Source organism: Microchirus variegatus (assembly GCF_963457635.1).
Source record: "Microchirus variegatus genome assembly, chromosome: 17".
NCBI lineage: Eukaryota > Metazoa > Chordata > Actinopteri > Pleuronectiformes > Soleidae > Microchirus > Microchirus variegatus.
The window spans coordinates 6,849,049-6,865,763 of NC_139818.1; the positions used below are offsets into that span (position 1 = coordinate 6,849,049).

The following is a 16,715-nucleotide window of genomic DNA, read 5'->3' on the forward strand; positions in this document are numbered from 1 at the left end:
CTTGTTTTGTCCACAAATCAAAACTATTTCTATATTTATATTTATAAACTGTTTCTTTGTTACATGGAGCAAATAAACCAGAAACATCTTGGTTGATTTAATTATTTAAAAATAAAAACACTCATACACAGATATCTGTGTTACTTCTTCTCTTATTTATTTTTTTACTTTTTATTTAATTTTAATTGCAAATTCATTCATTCATATTTCATATATTTAGATATGTTTGTTGATTAAAAAAAAAAAAAAAATCAAATTATTGTTGACATGTTGTAATTCATATATATCAGCGATGGGCATTTCCAGAATAAAACGCTATTTTTATAAAATATTTGAATATAATAAACTCCAGCCCATGAGAGCTAGTGAAAAGCAATGCAGGCTGTAAAGACAGCAGCTAACAAGACGCATTCAAAGACCCTGGTAAATGTCATTACTGTTGCAGGATCTACAGCGATCCATGTTTGCTGTCGCTGCAACCATGTGATAACAGAAGCACCACAAAGTAGGTAGTCATTGATTAGAAATATTTGTTTTTATAAATGTAGAAAACATTGGTTTCGTATCTTTTTAACACATTTCAAAGAATCACAGTAACTGATCGACTTTTTATGATAAGAAGCAAATAATCAAATACTCACAACTACTACTACTTTTTGTATTTGTTGTAACTCTGTTGTTGTTATTGTTGTTGTTGTTGTTGTGCTTACCCTGTTGTATGTACAATAGTGTGTTGAGACCTTGTCTTGTTTTGAATTTCATAGAAAGCACTCTCATTGTTATTTTCATATCATCATTTTTGACAAACGCCAACCACAAGACCATTTTAATTTTCTAAAATAAAATAATCTTCATCTCCATCTTAATTTAACAACATACATCCAATTTGCTGTGTGACAAGTGATCACATGTCATAAATTCAGCTCTGACTCAATAAAAGACACACAAACACTCACAAAAACAATACTGCTGGATCAGTACTCATTCAATTAGGAGCATTGTCTCTCAGGCAGATGCGGTTCAAAACAGTGAGTAATGTGGCATAACAGTCTCGTGTTGTCAGCACTGCAGGATCTACAACACCAGGCACAGATCAATAAAGAAATCACTTGCAAATCATGTTGTATATCAACTCATCAATCAGAAATATATACATATACAGCCATACACCGTCTCTAAGTCATGTTTCCTTGAAGCAGAGGAAAAGAAGATGTCCTTCATGTTCAGAGAAACGGGGGGGAAATGCTTTAAAAACAGACAAAAGGAAGAATCATCAATAAAATATCAATCAATAGACAGGCAGGAGGGCCACGATAGGAAGATTGGACGGCTCAAGCCATCACACAGATAATCAAAGATTCTAAAACAAGGGACTCCGCCAGTACACCCCCCCCCCCCCCCCGTCCGCTCAACCACCACCACCACCATCATGTGATGCATTTCTCCCTATTTACCTCGACACCCTTCTTCCTCCTCATTCTCTCCGGTTTCAGTCTTGTTTCCCTCCTCCTCACCCTCACCCTCACCACCTTCTCCACTTCCCTCGCTCTGCCCATGCCTCGCAATCCCTTCCTCCCCCTCCCCTTGCTCTTTTTCTCTCTTCCTCCACAGTGCTCCCCCCCCCCCCTCCAGTGTCTACTGCAGCAGAAACGCCAGCACTGACACCAGCATATGTGCGCTCGCATGTGTGTGTGTGTTCACAAGTGAGCCTCACAAGATCATGAGCAAGGAAAGGAGGTGGGATTTAAAAGAAAGGAGACATTTAGTGCCCATCTGACACTTTCATTCCAACACTGATTGCTGATGCATTTCATCACAGACATCACAGGGTAAAATCCCCTAAAAAACCGTCCCTCCTCTCACCTTCCTTTACTTCTCTCCTCTCTCTTTCTCTCTCTCTCTATATATATATATATCGCGCTCTCTCTCTCTCTTCCTCACACATCATTTACATCTCTGAGAGCAGGAGACCAAGGGACAGGACACTTTAAAAAAAAGTGCCACAGTAAAAATAAAGCATGCGATCTGGGTCACATCGCCGTTTGACGTATAGCGTTGGCACATCACAGAATTTGGGCCGCTTTCTCCCTCAAATGCGTCCACAGAGATGAACCTCACCCACTGCCTCTGCTCTGTATAACCCTAACATGCAGTGCTGGCATCACAGATGCCACCATCTGCAACTACTGCACTCAATGAATGTTAGATTTGTCTCACATAGGACATCTGGTGTTCTTTCCAGCAGCAGGTACAGTAACTTACATGGCAGCGCAGCTTCATTCAGAATACAGCACCAAATGTGCATGTGTGTGAAGCTGCTGAACTGTTTTGTTGCATGGAGCAGCACGCAGGAGTGGACTGGTGAGGAACCAACCCAGTTAGGGGGAGAATGACAGTTCAGGGAGGCACATCAGGTGACACCACAAGCAGACTATCTGTCCATCACAGCCAGACACTTTCCCCATGCCTTGGAGGGAACAGGATGTATGTAAAAACCTGGTGCCAGTGTGTGTGTGTGTGTGTGTGTGTGCGAAATTCCTCTCCTCTCTTTTTCAGTGTGATGGCATGAAGTGGACACTGCAGGTGTCTGCTGACTGTCTGGTTTTACTGTATATGCATGCACTCACATCGCCTATCGGCCCTCTCTCCAGGCTGGTAAGTGATTAATGGATCCCTTATCGATTACTAAATTATTCAGCAACTATTTTGAGAGTGGACTAATAGGTATAAGTGAGTTCTTAAATGTGAATATGTTCTGGGTTTCTTTCACAGCGAAGTGAATATCTTTGATTTGTGGACAAAAAAAAACGAGACAAACAAAATTTTAAAATGAAAACGACTGACGTGAATGAAAAGGTGTGTGTCTGTGCGTGTGTGTGTGTGTGTGTTCACATAACCACAAGATCATCACAAGATCGTCAGTAAGAAAAGGAGGTGGAATTTAAAAGAAAAGAGACAAAGTTTCCCGTTTTATAAACCGAACAACTCCAATTCATCGAGAAAATCACTGACAAGATAAATCTACCATGGAAGTAATGGCTCGCCCTAACATAACCTCACAAGTACCAACAGAAAAAGCACAGACAGAGAATAAAACAGCACAAATCAAGCGGATGTGATCAAGCAGCTAGATGTGTCTGTAATCGGATGTTCTGAGGGGAAGAAAAAAGCCAATGTGGCTGTTTTCATGTGTGAGGAATGAAAAACAGTCAGTGGGTACTTGTTACTCACACACCTGTGTGATCAAACATCCCCTATAATATCTGCTTTTAAACTATGTGCATGAAAATTATACTGCGTAAAAGCTGTGTCTGCTCAGCTGCATGGGACAGAGGGGACTCGAAGGAAAAAGCAGCCCAGCAGACAGGAGCACACCCCAAGGACAAATGTTGGAAGACACATGTAAAGTGAGGGTTCGGCATCATGCGAGTGCCATAAATATGACTGGAGCGTTGATGTGCATCGTAAACGGTCAAATGTGACCTAATGGAGGCGTTTGGATGCAGGAGGCGCAGCGTAGGTGTTTGGAGACAGATGCGTGTTAAAGCTGCAAAACCGCCACAGGAATATGACAGCTATAAAAACATCTGCATTTAATGTATATGTGATGTATGGTCAAAGACCCATCACCCACAGATACAGCAGCATATAGCATTTTCCATTTTTCCTATGCTATCGACATTAATTATTCAATATCAGTAAGTCTGTATCCTGCTGCACTGGCACGTGCGCGCATGCCAGCACACTGGGTTGTTTTTTTGTTTGGTTGTTTGTTTCAGCGGTCGCAGTGTTAACACAACATTTAAAGTTTGAAAACTTAATCATCATGCATTGTCATGACAACAGTCTCTCTTTCACTTACACACACACACACACACAGAGACAGACATATAGTCAGTCAGACAGACAGGTGCGAACTCACCCGGGCATATTTGGAGGAATACGGGTCCTCAAAGAGCGCCCAAATCTTGGGTTGCCAGGTTTTCCACCAGCCCGCTTTCCTCGCGTCCTCCTGCATACACAGTCTCTTCAAGTCCCCGTCCGCACCGCCCAGTGCTGGGTCGTCGTCCGGCGCGTCCGGTTCCGGATTCTCAAAGCTGTCCAGCGCCTCCTCCGCATCCCGATGCTGCCGGTAATTCATCCAGCAACACGCTTCCACGTCCGTCTCATCGATGCCCCAGAAGGCGAGCTCTTCCTCGAACAGCGGGCCGCACACGTCGTTGGGACAGTGCAACTTCCCCGTGCGGTAGTAGTTGAGGATGAAGGAGAAGACTGACGGGTGGCGGTCGAAGAAGAACTCGTCCAATTTGGGGTCATAGTCGAAGTTGCAGAACGCGTCCGGTTCGGTGAGCCACGACAGGCGGGTACCGGGCAGCGTCTTCAAGGTGCTCCGGTAGGTCTCATGCCTCACCCCCCCGCAGTTTATCACGATCTTCTCGCTTTCTGACGGACAAGTCATGTCTGCGCTGTAACATGCTTTGTTGGACGACTTGTTCCCACCCTTGCGCCCTTTGAAAGAGGATACACACACCGAACTGAGCATAGAGGACCGGGGGGGAGGGAGAGGATGAGAGAGACCGAAGGGAGGAGGAGGGAGGAGTCTGAGGAGTCTGCGGGGAAAGAGAGAGAGAGAGAGAGAGAGAGAGAGAGAGAGAGAGAGAGAGAGAAGAAGAAGAAAAAGAAGAAGGGGCAAATATTTTAGCACAGGTAATACATAGGTGTCACATAAACATGGCAGAGGCACGCGCTCATCACAATGCAAACGTGCACATCATCAGAAGATGGAGTGACCTTGTGCAGGTGCAGTGAGTGATGGAAGGGGGCGTGGCTTCAACTTAGTGCAGTATTGTGGAAAAACAGGTGGCTCCAGCACATTCATGAATCAGCATCTTCCACACACGCGCGCACACACACACACACACACACACACACACACACACACACACACACAACATACAAGCTACACGTCTCCTCCATCAGTCTCCAGGTTGCGGTTTTGTTATGGAAATGATTGCTCTATAATTGTCATCAAGAGTGGCCTTTGTGTGATTGTATGTCTTGCACGAAAGAGAGAACGTGAACAGTGGGAAGTTTTGCACTGAGCAGGAGAGCAGAGGCAAAAAGGAGGAGGTGAAGGGAGTTGTGGGGAGGAATCAGGAGACAGCACAGGGTGGCACAGAATAATGTTAGAACAGTTTCACACACACGTTTTTTATGTGTTTTTTTTATGGAAACAAAAAGAACAGAAATTTCCATTACATGTTTAAATCCCCCCTCCCCCCATGAAGTGCCACTGTGACACTTAAAGCTGTAGTATGTAACTTTTTGTTGTTGATGATGATGATGATGATGTTATTCATCTGAAAACAGGCTCTTGTCAAGCAATACTATCAGAACTGACTGAAGGGAGCACTTGTGTGTATACAGCAGAAGTCCATTGGTGGGCAGGGTCGTGTTTAAACCATCAATGCCTTAAACCTGTTTGCAGTCATCTCCCTTTACTAGTGTAATGTCGCTGTTGCATCCATCCACCTGTGTTGACAGAAAATGAGTCACTTCCTGTGTACAGCCAGGGAATATCGCAGGGCAACACGAGCACTGAACACTGCTCTACTGGGAAACACAGAGTGTGGAGCTTACAGGCTTTTGATGATCAGCAGCATTTGTCTATATTTTAAAGTTACACACTTCAGTTTTAAACGCACACAGATGCACCTCCTACCTGCAACTAGGGATCCGCCAAATAAATAAAAACGACCTAATTGGATATCAGGAAAAGAATATAAGTCAAGGCAAAATGCTGTAAAACGAGATGTCTGTTATGGCTAGCTCGTACTGTACATACGTCAGCATAAATATCTCATTAACAGTTAATTTGTTTAATATTGGTATTTTCCTTGTCTTTGCACCAACTCACCCTGCTCACCTGTTTAATCCTGGATTTAAATGGATTTTTGAGCAGTGAGAATGTGTTTCATGGTCATTCACTCCCAGGTCAGATAACTGCAGTGCACGTTGGTCTTTTCACTGGCTTTGGTTAATTTAATTCTTCGTCTTCTTAATGTTTGATTTATGTTTGTCTATTAGTTACATTTGTCATAAACACTGACCTTCGTCAGGACCAGTAGTCCACATGGGGACCAAAACCTGGTTTTAACTAGGTAGCGTAGGGCTGAGATTTGAATTGTGGTTAAGGTTAGGGACCGTCAATGTAGTGTCCTGAGAAGAATAGCTGCGCAAACCTGTGTGTGTGTGAGATGTGTGTTAATTGCCTCCCAAGAGTGCAGTGTCCGTTCTAATGTTAGATCTCCTCAATCAGCCTACAGTGTGTGCTACAAACACACACACACACACACACACACACACACACACTGCTGCTGCACCAGCATCCTCCAACAGCACTGATATTCATACACAGTTATTGTCAATGGTGTGTGTGTGTGTGTGTGTGTGTGTGTGTGTGTGTGTGTGTGTGTGTGTGTGTGTGTGTGTGTGAGAGAGAGAGAGAGAGAGAGAGAGAGAGAGAGAGAGAGAGAGAGAGAGAGAGAGAGAGAGAGAGAGAGAGTGAAATGAGGAGTGGAGGGAGGAAGAGGGTGAGAAAGAGAGGATGGGGGAGGAGGCCATGGATCGTGATTCTTACTGGAAGGAGAGAAAAGGACGATCGGGCTCAGACAAACACCTGAAAACATGGGCTAAAGGAGAGAGGAATGGAGAGATGTAGAGGAGAAGAGAGAAGGTGAAGCAAGCGAGCCGGAGGAGAATGCAGCATATTTCTATCGTGCACAGCCAGTGTAATACAGCCTCTTCCCCCAGTAATGAAAGAACAGGGTTGAAGGGAGAGTGTATGGGGGGAGGAGGAATCACGAGGAGGAAAAGTGAATAAATTCTGCTGCAGTAAAGGCCACTTATTTGCTCTCTCCCCCCACCCCTCCACTACTCACTCTCTCTCTCACCACCTCACTCGCTCTCTCACATTCCGCATAAAGGAATCACATTTCATTGAAGAGGAGAATCAGGGCTTCACTTCTTCTTCTTCTTCTACTTCTTCTTCTTCTCTCACAACACTGACTTATTCAAAAAACCAGTGCCCCCCTCCCCCCTCTGTGTCATTCTTTCTCTCCTCCTCTGCCTCCAATCACATGCTCCTTACTCTAATCCACTCTTCTTTCGTCCTCTTAGACTTTGCAGTCCTGTCCCAGTCTTTCATCTCCATCCCAAAGTAAGATTCCCTTACTCTGGGTCATCTCACTTCCTTCCCCGCTCTTCTGCTCAGACTTTATCTCTCATCCATGTGGGACACTGCAGTAATTGTTTCTTACATGTTATTGCAGTTTGGGTTTGGGTCTGTTTTGGACAATTTCCTTTTTTTTTCAGATTATGTGCTGAAACTTTTTTTTAGGATTTAATTTGACTATATATAAAGTTTTATATTTTGCATTTTATAATGTTTTCCATTTTTGTGGATCCTGGAAAAAACACTCTTTCAGGTAAGCTCTTCTAAGATCACAGGCTATTTGTGATTGTAATTTATTTGTGACATGCCTTAAATGTTTACGTTGAAAGTTTTTTCATTTGCTGCGTTTTCTGCAGCACCGTCAAATCTGCTCGCTTGACACGAAAAGTCGGCTACCGTGAGTTTAAGAGTTGCACTGCATTGCCATGCCTCTGTAGTTTGCTTTGCATCTTTCCATGTTTACAAGACAGCAGAATCCTGTAAAAGCATCTGCAGCAAAACATTTAGACTGTTTGAGGACGAGAAGAAGCAGTGGGAGGGCAAATCAGCTCTGTTCTGTGGTGCAGCAAACTCTGGTATTGTGAGCAGGGTTTATGTTTCAGCACCACGGACAGCGTCAAACTCACACTTCCTCTGACGGCATCCAGAACTTTTTTGCAGCAGCAGCAGCTTCTGTTCAACTTCATGACATTTAGAGACAACTTCATTTGGCTTCACTTTGTAATCCTGCACCCTCATGACATGGACTTCATGGGGCAGTGGTGGCTTCTCTCTGAGCTGCTGAATATTTTATACTCAGACGACCACAAGTCTGTAACTGCGGTTAAATGGCTTTTTGTTCCCTGGGAGTCAGCTGATTATTTTTCTAAATGTACGTCTTCTTATATTCTCCCATTTGGAAGTTTGTTTTCAGTTAGGGTAGGGTAAAATGCTGGGTTCTGTTGTGTCCTATCACCTGATTCCACTGTTACATGTGAAGTTTGCGTAAAAGTAGCTGTAGTTTTCATGTGTGAGCGTCAACAACAACACTTCATCATTGACAGCAGTGCAGATGTTTTGGGGAAAAACAGGGTAGGGGGGTTAAAGCATGAGGAGAGTTGGAGGGGGGGGGGGGGGCAACAGACAGTGACCACTGGATGTAAAATGGAGGAATGTGGCAGACAGGGGCTGAGGAGAAAATAGAGGTTGAGGTACAATAGAGGGGGAGACAATCAGAGACTAGGGATAATTCCTTCCCACCACCATTGCCACCTCTCCTGCTCTCTCTCCTGCAGCATTTCCTGCCTCAGCCACCATGTGCTGCGCCACCATGCCACTGCTGACAGCTCACCACTGCACATCCACGAGGGGAAAGAGAAGGCAAGGGAGGGGGAGGAGAAAGACACACACACGCACTCACCTGAGTGCAACAACCGAATAACTCAAATGAGGTTTAATAATCATAATTCATCAGAGACTGAAGATCACTCTGCAGTGGACTGAGCTACAGAGACGAGAGAGTGACAACGAGCGTGCACATGGCTCATGCATGGAGGCTGCACTGACACTAATGTATATAAGCAGAAACACTGCAGCAAGAGGGGGAGGGACCGCAGGATTATGGGATGCATTGACTGTGAGGTACCATCGGCAGTAACCGGGGAGGGGGGGGGGGGGCAGTGCACACTAGTGAGGGAGAGAGAGAAAACAAGGGAGGAATTTGGAGGAGTGCTGACTGTGCGGAACAGATGCAGCAGTTGGCAGAAAAAGCAAAAGAGAAAAAAAGAAAAAGCTTTACCAATCACAGCAGGGGAGAGATAGACTGAGATGAGATGGAAAAGGAGGGCTGCTTGTGAGAGAAAAGGACAGAAAGAGGGAGGGTAGAGGTAGAGAGGACCAAGAGGATGCTGGGAGGTGGAAATGGTGAGGGGAAAAAATAGGGGAGGCGGGGGAGAAAGACGGAAAAAGACCTTGCAGTGGCACGGAATATGGTAGCAAAATGGTTGTGAAGGTGAAAGTATGTATGTATGTGTGTGTGTGTGTGTGTGCGAGCGTGTGAGATTTAGAAAAGGTCTGCAGTACTAATAAGAGGACATGAAAGATGGGGGAATGAGAGAGAGAGAGGATGGAAGCAAAACAACTGTGAGGATGTAAAAAAACAGAGATACAGCTGAGCTTAATGGCAAATGCACCACAGGGGGAATAGGAGGGTACTGCAGGCAAGTCTGTGATGTATGTTTGCATGTGTGTTTGTGTGTGAGGGAGAGAGAGAGAGCACAAATTACGTATGTGTTTCTGGTGCGCAGCCATTTTTTCCACCTGCTACCTCATCAAAGGATGTAACCACAAGGCTTCACACTGTTCCTTCTCTCCTCTCCTCTCCGCTCCTCTCCCACCTGCCCCCACCCCCTCCTCATCTTCCTCTCCTCTCTTGCATACTCCCCACTCCCCCAGTGTTGCGGAGACCCCATCAGGATAAAGCGAGGCACTGCAGCGCGGTGAAAGCACTGCGGTCACCTCCCCTTCAGCATCAGCATCACCAGACACCCCCCCCCCCCCCCCCCCGCCCCCCCCCCCCCACATTGTCATTGTGCCTCATGGTGTGACTCTGACTGTGCCAAGAGGAGCGAAGACGCTAAACAAGGTGTCGCTGCATATGTGAGGGTAGTGTTAGTGAGACAACTAAACCAATAAGAATGAAGAGAAATAGGAACTGCGTGAATGGATGGATGGAGGTGGAGAGAAAGCTAGCCAGCTGAAAGAGAGAACAAGGCCACATGGTCACCCAGCAGCTCACACAGTGCTCATGTGAGAAGAAGGGGGGGGGGGGACAAAAATAACAAAAGCATTTCTCATCATAACAAAGCTCACCAGTGGCCGATTCCCAGAACATGAATTAAATACCAATCAATTAAGCAAGCAGAGAGGAAATGTAGCTGCTCTACTACTCAGGAACGCCAACTCCAGGGCCGGACCAATCCACACCATACACACACACACACACACTGCAGCAGCAACGCCACCCCGGGGGGTGGGTACGTACTGGTCAGTCATCTCCCCTACAACCATGTCCACCTCTCTGAAGCTGCTGCTGCTGCTGCTGCTGATTCCCTCAGTCACCTTTAAGACAATCTTGTGGTTGTGGTTTCCTCCTTTTAGCTAACCGGGGATGATTAATACTTAAGGCCATTTTCATGGAAAGACAAGAAGCAATGAAGCATGTAATGGAGCTGTGAAAGCTCAGTCAGTGTCCATGACTAAAACCTTGCCTGCCCACATGAGGATGAATGTGGAGAGTTTTTGGAGGGGTTAATAAACCCACTGGGTGAGACGTCAGTCGAGCCTCATTTCCACCAATGCAGTTCGGTTTCTCATAGTGCAGTTTGAATTGGTACACCCTGATCTGACTTGCGACGTGCTTCCACCGTGAGTTATGTGATGGCTACATCAGCTACGTATACAATGTGACGTCATGTTAGGGCTGAGATACATCGATATATCATGATGTACTGAATATCCCAACATGAGAAAAGATATCGTCAATTATCGTCGATATCGATTTTAGATATTGTGAGATATGCAATGACTTTTCCTATTTCAAAGGATTCAAATCATCATATTTATCAAATATATTTGTGAAATACACTAAATTCTATAAATTAAATTTGATTACAATTGATAGAAGTCTATATTAGTATATTAGTATAAGTAACACTTTTTTAAAAATTTGCAGCGCATTTCCTATCGCTCATCTTTCATAGCCATTCACGCGCTGCCGGCACAGCTGTCAGGAGCAAGTGTCTTGCCAAAGGACACATGGGCATATAGACTAGCGGAGCCGAGAATCAAACCCAAAATCTTTGAGTTGAAGGTTATGGGTTTGAAGGGGGGAGGTTGAAGGGGGAACCAATCACGGTGGTCCAGTGTTAGGACCCTCAAACTGAACCACCGTGCTTGGACAGTATGGCCTGGTTGTTTTGGTAGGCTCCTCACAATTGATAATGTAGTTTAAACTGAACTGTACTACTTGGTAGAAACAGGGCCGTAGGTGAAGTGGATATACCTGTCAGAGAAATCCTGACAGAGCAGTGAGTGCAGGAGGAGGGGAGTGCGGCGTGGAATGGGATACCGTATTATGTCGGGAAGGAACTCTATTTTTGGACCTGGATAAATAAGTGCTAATCTCCAGTGTCTTCCTAATTCTAAACCTGGTTCTTCTGGAGAAGAACTTTGCAGATAATTTGCATTGGGATCAAACAGATTTAACTTGCACTCCACTTGAATCTCTCTTAGGTCACTTAAGCCTGTCTGCTCCTAATAAATGGCATGACCCTCCTGGCATCATTAGGCTTATTATGATCCAGCAGAGCAGCAATATGATACACAAAGCCAAACAGCAACGGGACGAGGAAAGATGGATCACTGCACTGACTCCTGACCTGTGAACTCACCAGCGATTGAATGTAGAGCAGGGGACAAAAGTCACAGTGTAGAGTTTGAGCGGGCAGCGATAAGGGAGAGGAGTTTGGGTTTGATGTGAAGAAGTGAAATGAGATGACTGGATGAGAAAGAAAAACGAGAAGATGAAGGTGAGCATCAAGGTCAAGGGTCCAATAGCTCTGAGGTGATGAATGAGGCTACATTCAGATTACCAGCCATATATAACTACAAGTTTCTTTATTATTATTATTATTATTATAATGTGTTTAGGCTATATCATGAGATATACTGTATGTGGATATAAAACTGCACACAGGTTGTTTTTATGGACTTTTGAGATGTTTGTGCTTCTCAAAGGAGAGTGACAATACACTGTAAATATAATTATTACCGTTCATTTCAGATAATACCTGCTTTATTTCTTTGGGTTTTCAATGTTTAAGGTACATTATTTAAGTGATCTAAAGCAACTGGCCATGAAATCCTCCTGATATGTCACAGAGACTCAGGAATAATATTCATATAACAAACTGAGCTCACCAACAACAACAGTACAGCCAAAATATAATCATTAAAAAAAATCATTTGAAATCATGTTTTGGCATGTGGCGCCACCTACCGCCGTCTACCAATCACTGCAGTCAGTAGAGTCTCAGTCTCATTTCGGGAGCGCTACACTTATGCCACAACCACCGTGTTGTTCAGTATCGACTAGGGAGTTTGTTTAGTATGTCTCTCTGTAATTGCAATTATAAAAATTATTACTCAGCAAACAAACGATGAACTTAGAGCATAGGATTCTTTGCTCGCCATAGTTGCTCGTTGCTGACGGAGGATACGCCAACCGCTGGCAACCTCGAGTCTGGAGGGGAGAGGGAGGCGGTTACGACTCGCCGTAGTATTTTGAATTAGAGTGTAGTAACCCTTTTTTTCCCTTATTCTTACACATGGTGCCTTTAAATGAAGGATATTTACGTGTGTTAGAAACACTGACTTCAACCATAAATATGGACAAATTCTGCTATAACACAAAAAAATCAGGCTAAAGAAGTTACTTTCAAAATATTTTTGGCAGCATATTCTGCCGATGCAGGCTACTCATATCTGTGCACTGACTTTGTAAACTAAAACCAATGCAATGCCATGCCGATAATTGAGTGGACACCAATATGACTGACTCAAATCAGAAAATAGGACCCTGACTGAAGGATACGTCATATGACATGGCGCCAGTCAAATCACTAACCGTGGTTTGTTTTTGCAATTGGAAGACTAAATACATTTTTTATACAGATGTGGGTCATGTGACTGTTGCCTTAGCTCAAGGACAAAGGGAAAGTTTCCACAAGAGAGGCTCATGCGAAGATGTGAAAGAGGGCATCTCAGCCAAGGAGAGAGGAAGGGTCAGGAGGCGCAGGGACATAAACAGACCCAGGATACAGATGCATAATTCAATCATTGCCTCAAAATAGATTTATTCTCTACTCATTTTGACACAGCAAGAGACATCACTCCTCTGACAATCACATCCACTGACAACATGCCTCTACCTCTGCATGGTCGGAAGACTTTTTTTCCTTCCCTTTTCTTTGTCGCCTAAATGGAAAGGGGTGTTTTCTGGGTTACCCTCAAGCTAAAAATAGCACCGCCTGTAGATTCATAATGCAGGACTGAGGTGGGGGGAAAAGCAAAAAGACAGAAAGCGAGAGAATGAGAGTAAATGGAAGAATAGAAGCAGAGTCTCTTCTGAGTGGAAGAGCATGCTGGCTGGAGCCACTTGGCAGGAAGAAAAAGAAATTGAGTCATGCGTTGGAAAGTGAAGGAAGAAGAAGAGGCGTTATGAAACTGGAGACTTTGTGTGTAATGCAGATGGAGGGAGTTGACAGGAGTCTAGACGTTGAACTGCCCCCACAGACTTCCAGGATGAGAGCTCAGTGACGTTATGTTCATCCTGTGGTTCCACTCCACTGACAATCATCTCTTCTCCTCCTCCTCACACCTTACTGTCCTCTCTCTCCTCTCCCTCCATCTCTCTGTTTGTGTGTCTCATGTCCTCCATCATCAAACCTCCAATTCAGACCTTGACACTTACCCAGTGCTGCCACGAGGAGGGAAAACACACACACACACACACAGGTTTGCTCTTCTTCTTGGGACACTGCATTGATTTTTACTCATGTGGGTAAATGAAGTATTATGACTAATCTTAACCATAACCAGTTAGATTAGATTAGATAGTCCTTTATTTGTCCCGCAGTGGGGAAATGTAAATTGTTACAGCAGCAAGACAGTAAAATGGTTAGTCGGGTTAAAGCCTAATCCTTATCTTAACCTAACCACAATTCAAATCAAAAATACTGGATCAGTTCCTCAGAAATGAGGTTGTGCCTCATTATAGGAACAGGTTTTTACTACTGGTCCTGACAAGGTCAGTGTTTAAGCCAGAAACAAATACAAGAACACACACACACACACACACACACTGAAGGCACATGCAAGTGAAATAAAACAAATCAATACACACATGGAAACTGTTAAGATAGACGGACACAAAAATGATGCAGAGAGAAACACATTCACTCACTCACTCACTTACACACTCTCTCACTCCTCAGAGGCATGGTACTGCTCTGATCTAACGGTGTAGATGGGGAAACACCCACCATTTATGCAATGAGGAATGTCAGGATTCACAAAATAAACACAAACTCATGATGAATAATAATAATAACCCAGTCATCACATCTGTGGACATTTTAAACCAGATGTCTGAAATCATTTGTATCAAAGCACCATGAAGAGGTTCATGATTCCATTTCCCCTCCACATATTATTTCGATTCCTCCAGTCACTGATCCACACACACACACATACACACACAGTCTCATACAGCCATCCTTTTAAGGACTCTTTCATTGACTTCTATTCATTCAGACAGCCCTAAACAGCCGGTTCATGTCTAACCCTAACCCCAACTTTACCACAATTCAAATCTTAGCCCTGAACTTATAACCAGTTCCGCAGAAATGAGCGTGTGCCTCACTAGCACCAGGTTTTTTGGTCTCTATGAGGACTACTGGTCCTGACAAGGTCAGTGTTTATGCCAGAAAAGGTCCTAAAGAAACGCGCGCGCGCGCAGTAGAGAGAAAAAACGCAGCTATTGTAGACATAAAATGAGACTTGTTGAATGTGGGCGATTTTTTTTTGTTTTTTGCTGTTGTACTATGACATTCCATAGATGTGTCGTTTCACGGATAAACGCAGGATAAAAGGCAGCACACACACACACACACACACACACGGTTCATACTCACTTGCTTTCTGGTTCAGGCTCGTGTCGAGTGCGCGCGGCACATCAAGCTCTACACATCAGTCACACTTTAGTTGTCTTTGTTGGACGGTCGTGTCTGTCTGTCTGTCTGTCTGTTGTGGTTCTCAGAGAATATCCAGGAGTCTCGCGCGGGCATCAGTGGCTCTGGTTCACTCCACCATTACAAGAAAGCACAGTGGGAATCGCGCGCGCGCGGCTGTTGCTGCCTCTCGGATTCTGATTTTCTGTTTGTTTGTTTTGTTGTTTTGTTGTTGTTGTTTTTTGTTGTTGTTGTTTTTTTTAACTGTTGTTACTTGTAGCGTGTGGCCATGATGCTGCTGCTGCTGATGCTGCTGCTGATGGTGATGATGATGGTGGAAAGATGCACAGGTTCCTTCCCTTCCTTCCTTTCTTTCCTTCCCTCCTTCCTTTTATTTCTCAGAGCCTCCCTCCCTCCTCCCTGTCTCCACCTCTTTGTGATTGCACAAAAAAAATGGAAAGCCTCTGTGACACTGTCTCTCTGTCTGTTCCAGGATGTAGATACCATACAGCTCCTCTTGTGCCTCTGCAGCCTGTGGACACCTCTCTCTCCCTCTGTTTCTCTGTCTGTCTCTCTCTCTCTCAGTCTTTCCTTCTCTCTGTTCCGCTTGAAGAGCGTCACCTCCTGCACTATTTTTTCCTCAGACGATACATGTGGGCGGATTAGAGAGAACAACACGGGAGGGGGGGGGGGGGTGTGAACAAGGAGGCTAATTTTTCCTCATATCTCAGATTAATAAACAAAAATAATAATAAATAATTACAAAATATACCCACATATTTGATTTATTGTCACCTTCTTCCTGTCCCCTCTTCCCACTCACATTCTCCGTCTCTCTGCTCGCGCGCGCACACACGCACACACACAGACCATTTTGTCTACAGGTTCTTGTACTCGGTCTGACATCAGCAGTCATATGGCAGCACAGAGAAGCAGGTGGGTCAGAGGAGAAGACACAGTCTGGACACACAAACCCTTTTTAAGAAACAGAAGAAGACGAAGATTCATTTTTATAGTTTTATTAATGTTATATTATAACCCTTATGAAGTCCACATAGAATATGTTTAGTTATTTGGGGGAGGAATAAGAGAGTGACACAATCAATCAGTAAACAATAAACAGTAAACAATTTAACAGATTCCAAAAGCATGTAAAAACTTTTTGATTCTGTTATTTAAAAAAAAAAATATATATATATATATATATATATATTACGAAAGATGAATTCACACAGTGTCACACAGAGGTACAGTAACCTTACAGCAAGAAGGCTGTGTGTGTGTGTGTGTGTGTGTGTGTGTGTGTGTGTGTGTGTGTGTGTGTGTGTGTGTGTGTGTGTGTGTGTGTGTTTACTGCAGGTTCTACAGTTTCCTCCCACAGTCCAAAAACATGCAGATTAGCTTAACTGGACTCTAATTTGACTGTAGGTGTGCAGGTGAGAGTGAATGCTTCTTTGTCTCTGTAGGTTGACCCTGTGATGGACAGGTGACCTGTCCAGGGTGTGACCATGCCTTTAGCTCCAGCTCCTCCTCGACCCTCATGTGGAGGATAAAGTAGAATACCATTAATGAATGACATTGACAATATTTAAAGGTTGGTTAAAGTGGACCTAGACCGGAAGTTCCAATTTTTAGTGTGTATCTGCGTCATTACCTTGTTTAAGAAGCCCTGAAGGTTCTAAACAAACAGTTCAGCCACTGCTGAGAACGCT

At 44.2% G+C, this 16,715-nt stretch overlaps 1 protein-coding gene across 2 annotated transcripts in view; it reads right to left on the reverse strand.

The window, feature by feature from the left end:
* The window catches only part of LOC310939425 (voltage-gated potassium channel KCNC1-like), a 64,584-nt gene extending 49,230 nt beyond the window's left edge, over nt 1-15,354 (reverse strand). For both annotated transcript variants that reach the window (XM_083904179.1, XM_083904178.1), the window contains exons 1-2: nt 14,968-15,354; nt 3,923-4,610 (exon numbers count right to left, since the gene is read on the reverse strand). In XM_083904179.1, coding sequence (XP_083760305.1) covers nt 3,923-4,543 — 621 coding nt within the window. In that variant the 5' untranslated portion in view covers nt 4,544-4,610; nt 14,968-15,354. The remainder of the gene's footprint in view (nt 1-3,922; nt 4,611-14,967) is intronic.
* Nucleotides 15,355-16,715: the final 1,361 nt, after the last annotated feature.